The sequence below is a fragment of the Orycteropus afer genome, unplaced genomic scaffold (genome assembly GCF_000298275.1).
Source record: "Orycteropus afer afer isolate SDZICR_OR568_19922 unplaced genomic scaffold, OryAfe1.0 scaffold00167, whole genome shotgun sequence".
Classification (NCBI taxonomy): Eukaryota; Metazoa; Chordata; class Mammalia; order Tubulidentata; family Orycteropodidae; genus Orycteropus; species Orycteropus afer.
Genome location: NW_006921754.1, coordinates 1166883 through 1173791, shown reverse-complemented (window position 1 = coordinate 1173791; position 6909 = coordinate 1166883). Strand labels below are relative to the sequence as shown.

The 6909-nt window shown below is 38.3% G+C and overlaps 1 protein-coding gene across 1 annotated transcript in view; it reads right to left on the bottom strand.

Moving 5' to 3' along the window:
- RNF217 (ring finger protein 217) overlaps nt 1–6909 on the bottom strand; it is a 162671-nt gene that overhangs the window by 21045 nt on the left and 134717 nt on the right. The window contains exon 4 of the mRNA XM_007946587.2: nt 1505–1706. Coding sequence (XP_007944778.1) covers nt 1505–1706 — 202 coding nt within the window. The remainder of the gene's footprint in view (nt 1–1504; nt 1707–6909) is intronic.

The following is a 6909-nucleotide window of genomic DNA, read 5'->3' as shown; positions in this document are numbered from 1 at the left end:
GGGATGTGTTCTGGATCTGTATCCTGTTCCCTTGTTTCTACCACTTTATTTTGCTTCTTTGTGTGGACTGTGATGGTCTGTTGTCTCCAAGACATCGTGGCATTGTTGTATTTACATTTCTGTTAACTGTTTGTGAAGAGCAGCTAAAGGTGATTCTGGCTCTTCTAGGTGGTTTTTTATTGTTGGCCCATTGATGGAGAAGGAGGTGGTGGCTCTTGGTCAGTAAGTGAAGTTGCAGGAGGTGTGGGTGTAGTTGTGTCTTATGGGGACTATTGCTGTCTCCCACTCAATTAGACAAAAATTACAACTGAATAACCATCAAAAAAAAACTTTTCAGTCATCCAGGTCCGGAGTGTTCTTGGGGTTACTGGCAAGCAGAACCTGTTCTTAAGCCCCTGGAATCTCAGAGAGCACTGTCTCTTTAAATATCCAAAATGGTTAAGCTGCTTGTAAACATTCAAAATTGCGGTGCCCTCCAGGGAGGCAAAAGTCCACAGCTCACCCCACCTTTCTCTTCAATGGTGCTTCTCATTTTATTCTCCAGCCACCAGAGCAGTCCTCCGTGCAGTCCCTGGCTAGCAGGGCTGACTTTTTGGTTAATTCTTAGGTCCTACCACCACTTGGCACTCTCCAAGTTGTCTGTGCCGTGCCATCAAGCTTGCTCAGGATAGCTGCCAGACTGCAGCTCCGTATGTCTCCTTTTTTGGTATTTTCATGTAAATTCTTCTGCTAGTTGGGGTATAATCCACTTCTATATACTTCCTTTCAAGGCTCAGGGGTCCAGGATTATCTTCTGTGTCTGTGTTAATTGGTTCCCCTTTTCTTTGTTGAAGAGGGTCTGTGCAGTCTTTCTCCCTATTCCGCCACCTTACCGGAGGTCCCATCCCATGCTTTATTGTGCTGCACAACATCCATGAATGGAAGCCACTGCCGTCAAGTTTATTTTGACTCTTAGTGACCCTATAGGACAGAGTAAAACTGCTCTAGAGGGTTTCTAATGCTGTAAATCTTTATAGAAGCAGACTGCTTCACCTTTCTCCCATGGGGCAGCAGGTAGGTTTGAATTGCTGACCTTTTTGTTAGCAGCCCAACGCTTTAACCACAGCACCACCAAAGCTCCTTCCTTGAGTTGAGGACATGTAGAAGATACTCTGTTAGGTACTGTTCATGCAAAAATAAATGTGGCATTGTCCCTCTGGTCAAATGAGTTACAATAGAATTTCAAAAATTTTAAAAAACTAATGACTTCATATTTTTACAGTGTAATTGATAATTTGTTTTTCAGAGAACAAAATCTGCTTGCTCATATAAATAGTGTTCTGCTAAGAAATTTAAGTTTTTCATTTTGATCTGAGAGAGAACTTATCTTGCTCCTGTTTTTGGGAAAAGGCCTTACCTGGAATATAGCAGGTGTTCAGAATTATCATGCCTATCATGTTCCCAAGTTCTATTATTAATACTTACTTCCCAGGGGAGACTCCTGTAAGTCATGTCAGATACTCACCACAGACAGACCCTCGAACTAATCTCCTTAAGTGAGGTCTCTCTGGGAGGTAGCGATATTTGCATCCAAATATACTGAGGTTTGATGTGTGGTCTCCAAAGAAACGGAGCTGGCGGTATCTCTCCCCACATCGATAACAAAAATTAGTGTTGCACTGTGAACAAGTCATATGGTCACATCCTTCAGTTCTCTGGATGTGAATCTGTATCAGTGAAAGAGGGAAAGAGAAGCTTATAAAATTTTGAAAAAGTAAAATCAAGTAAATTTTGTGGAATTACACTTAACAAGTTTCACCAAAATAACATCCTTTCTGAGCATCCCTGATTCTACCGACCTGCTTAAATTTATACTCTCTAAGATTGTATTGGTACAAAATATTTCCATGTATTCAAAGCATTTTAGATATTCAAACTGTTGGCTTATTTTGACCAGTACATAAACAAAAAAATCCCAAAGAAAATTCATTTATCCTTCCAGACACACATCCAACTCAGTGGTTAGGGAGCAATTTAAAATGCCGTGAAGGTAAGTTTTGATTATGCTGTGATCAGCAAGAAAGAGGTAACTTGGGGAATAAAAGAGAAGAGTATTCCTTGAAAGAAGAGATTTTGTAAAAACTTTTTGCAAATAAATAGCAAGGGGGAAAAAGAAAAACCCTCTCTTTGCAAAGGGGAGCAATAGCATGTATAACTGTTTTGAAATATCATTTTAGTTTCCAACTCTAATGAGCTTTGTAAATATGTTTAAAAGACTACAATGCCATCTATGCAACTAAGTACCTTGCGCCACTGTTGCAGTCACCGTTACACATACATACAGCTTCCCCTAAAATGCAACAAGGATTTTATTCTTGTAAAGTCTACTATATACTCAATGCAGAGGTCACTGTCACCAACACTGAGACCATGTTATAACCAGGATATTATTCCTTGATATCCTACACTCAGAACCTTCATGGGCACTTTACATAAACTGGAGCCATCTTTCACTCCAGAATGTGCACTTTTTTTAGGGGGGGGGGGCTAGGTGAATAATTATTAAAGAGAACTTAAAAATTATTTCATCACAAAATGATTTGGTTACATTGTCTCTCTCATGTGACTGATGCATTGCATTAAAATAGGATTACATAAAAATTGTCCTCCCTTTTCACTATAGAGCAGGGACTTACTTACTATGTTCATGTTACAGTGCCCTCCCTCTTACCTCAATTCATTATGTATGTCTCTGTCTACTCTCCTCTTTACCCACCTGAAAATGTGAGAAATCAAACATATAGATAAACTAACTATAAGATTCTTTACTCCTAGGGGGTTCCATTCTCCCTACTTCTTCATGTAGGTCTTAGGCAGATGCTAGCTGGAGAGGAGTGCCTTCCTAGATAAGCAAGGGTTAAACACAGTGTTGGCTGAGTCAGAAACAACTGGACAGCACTCAAGACAACAGTAGCTTCTAATCAGGGGCATGTGAGCATCTGTGCTCCAGGGTTACTAACAAATCATCATTTGGTCAATAAAAGCAAAACCTGACTTTTCCTGCTACGGTGAGCTCATCCTTTAAAAAATATTTTTAATGTTTTTTTCTTTTACATGATAGTGTAATCAGAATGAATTCAGGTTTTGTGGGATCCAAAGTATATCCAATTTGAGATTTGAAGGGTCTTCTTTAAGGAAATGAATGTAAATTACAAATCAGTATGTGGCCTGAGAAGGAGCCTATGCAATTGAGGGTGTCCTAGACATAAGCTCATTAACTTCCTGATAAATCCGCCCCTAGTCTGGCATTTCTCCTTCATTTTGCCTGTTTCTCAATGATTTCTGTGGCCATATCTTTCTAGCATATTAGGTGGTATTAAGGACAAGAAGACAACATTTTTACTTGACCCTTGAACCATTTCTTGATCCTTCTTTAAATCACCTGAACACTCAGAGAAAACATGCTGAACAACAATTGCTGAACAACTAAAACAAAGTATTATTTACTTTAGCATACATTCAATGTTTAGACTATATATTATTATCTTTGATCTTAAAATAGAGGTAATGAAGCCTAACATATTTCCTGATGACATGGCAGTGTCACAGTTTACCAAATGGAAGATGACTAATGTTTGTTTAGAGCCTATTATGTGCCACACACATTGTACACAGATTAAGACATCAAAGCCTCAAAAATGAGATTAGCTTTCTTACTCATAACCAGGACTTGGAAAGCTAAGCTGCTCAAGTGATAGTGCAGTGAATGGAGAAAGGATTTCGATGTATGTCTCTATTTATTACACTAAGTAGCCTCTTAATACAAACTTAAAGTTAAGCCAGAAGGTCAATTATAGTCTTTGCTAATAGAAAATATTTGCAAAAGTCAGACAGACATGTCTGCTAGCCTGTACAAGGCATATATGAGTTTTTGTGCTTCTTTTGGCTACTCTCTGGGCCAATTCATACTTTTCTTTATTTCAAAATGACATCAAAACTTTTTCCTACAGGAAACTTATTCTAGTAAGTTAAACTCATTTCTGACAGCTCATTTGCCTCAAAATTTCATGTACAGTTTTCACTGTCATTTAATATCTGCTTATAATATTGCTTCATGCGCTCCTAGAATAATTTCATTTCAATATTAAAGCCACGACTCATCTGTAAACTGGTTGTATTGTTGTGGCTTGCATGTTGCTGTAATGTTGGAAGCTATGCCATTGGTATTTCAAATAACAGCAGGGTCACCCTTGATAGACAGACTTCAGTGGAGCTTCCAGACAAGAAAGATAGGAAGAAGGATCTGGTCATCTACCTCTAATGGTCTAATGTGGTGAGAATGACAAATTGAAGCGAAATGTATCACAGTCATCGTCAAAAACACTTTTCAAGATCTATCCCGAAGGACTGTCAGTGAAAGGGTAAGATTCGTATGTCTACAAGGAAGACCATCAATAGTACTATTATTCAAATTTTCACATCTACCAACAATGCCAAAGATGAAGAAATTAAAGATCTTTTACTAACTTCTTCAGTCTGAAATTGATTAAACTTGCAATCAAGATGCATTAATAATTACAACTGGCATGTGAAAGCTGGAAAAAAACCAAAGATGATCAGTAGTTGGAAAATATGGCTTTGGTCACAGAAGTGATGTAGGAAATTGCATGATGGAATTTTTAACCTATTCATTGCAAATACCTCCCTCTCCCCCAATAAAATAAATGGTGACTATCCATGTGGACCTTACCAGATGGAATGCACAGGATAAAATTGACTCTATCTATGGAAAGAGATGATGGAGAAGCTCAATATCACCAGTCAGTAAAAGACCAGCAGCTGTGTGAAAACAACCATCAATGGCTCATATGCAAGTTGAAGCTGAATTTGAAGAAAAGGAAAATGAGTCCACAAGAGCTAAAGTACCACCTTGAGCATATCTTACTTGAATTTAGAGACCATCTCAAGAACAGATTTGACACACTGAACACTAATGATAGAATACCACACGAGCTGTGGGGTGACATCAAGGACATCCCACATGAAGAAACCCAAAGGTCACTAAAAGGTTAAGAAAGAAAGAAAAGACCAAAATGGATATCAAGAGAGACTGAAAATTTGCTCTTGAACACAGTGTCGCTAACACGAATGGAAGAAATGATGAAGTAAAAGGGCTAAACAAAAGATTTCAATGGGCAGCTTGAAAAGGCAAAGTTAAAGTATTATACCAAACTGTTCAAGGTCCTGAAGTCAGAGAACCAAAAGGGAAGAATACATTCGGCATTTTTCAAGTTGAGAGAATTGAAGAAAAAATCCAAGCCTCACATTGTAATACTGAAGGATTCTATGGGTAAAATAAAGAATTTTGATGGTGTAGTGGTTAAAAGGTTAAAGCACTTGCCTGATAATCAAAAGGTGGGTGGTGTGCATCCACCAGCTGCTCTGCAGGAGAAAATGAGGCAGTTTGCTTCCATAAAAATGTACAGCCTTGGAAACCCTACGGGGTTTCTATTCTGTCTGATAGGGTTCCCATGACTTGGAATCAACTCGATGGCAGTGGGTTTGGTTTGGTTTTTGTTATGGAAAAAATACTGAATGAACAGCCCAGGATGTACCAAAAGAATATGGAAGTAATGTACCAAGTCAATATAGCAAAAATAATTGGTCAATGTTCAACCATTTCAGGAGGCAGCATATGATCAAGAATTGATGGTACTGAAAGAAGCCCAAGCTACACTGATGGCACTGGTGAAAAACAAGGTGCCAGGAAGTAAAAGAATACCAACTGAGATGTTTCAACAAATGGATCCAATGATGGAAGTGATCACTAGTTGATGCCAAGATTTTTGGAAGACATGCATCTGGCCAAGTGACTGGAAGAGATCTATATTTGTGCACATTCTAAAGAAAGGTGATCCAACAGGATGTGGAAACTATTGGACAATATCATTAATATCACTTGCAACTAATATTTTGATGAATTAAAAAAATGGTTGAAGCAGTAAACTGACAGGGAACTGTCAGAAATTGAAGTTGGATTCTGAAGAGGGTGTGGAACAACGGATACCATCGCTGATGTCAGATGGATCTTGGGTGAAAGCAAAGAAAGATGTTTATCTGTGTTTTACTGACTATGCAAAGGCATTTGACTGCATGGATAATAACAAATTATGGCTAACATCATGATTAATGGAAATTTCAGAACAGTTAACTGTTCTTCTGTGGAACCTGTACATAATCCAAGAGGCAGTAGTTTGAACAGAACAAGGTGGGTATTGTGATTTAAAATTAGAAAAGGTGAATGTCAAGGTTGTATACTTCCACTATACTTATTCTGTCTGTATCCTGGGCAAATAATCCTAGAACCTGGACTAAAGGAAGAGGAACACAGCACCAGGATTAGAGGAAGGCTCATTAACAACCTGCAATATGCGGATGGCACAATACTGCTTGCTGAAAGTTAAGAGGACTTTGAAGCACTTACTGATGAAAATCAAAGACTACAGCCTCCAATATGAATTAAATCTTATCATAAAGAAAACGAAAATCTTCACAAATTGACCAATAAGTAACATAATGATAAATGGAGAAAAGATTGAAATTGTTACGGATTTCATTTTACTTGGATCCACAATCAATTCCCATGGAAACGGCAATCAAGAAATCAATGTATTGCACTGAGCAATTCTGCTGCAAAAGACATCTTTGGAGTGCTTGAAAGCAAAGACGTCACTTTGAGAACTAAGTCCTCCTGACCTAAGCTTTGTATTTTCAATAGTCTCATATGCATGGAAAGCTGGACAATGCATAAGGAAGACCAGAGAAAAATTGAATTATGGTGTTAGCAAAGAATATTGAATATACTATGAATCTGGTGGCATAGTGCCTAAGGCACTTGACTGCTAACCAGAAGGTTGGCGGTTCAAACCC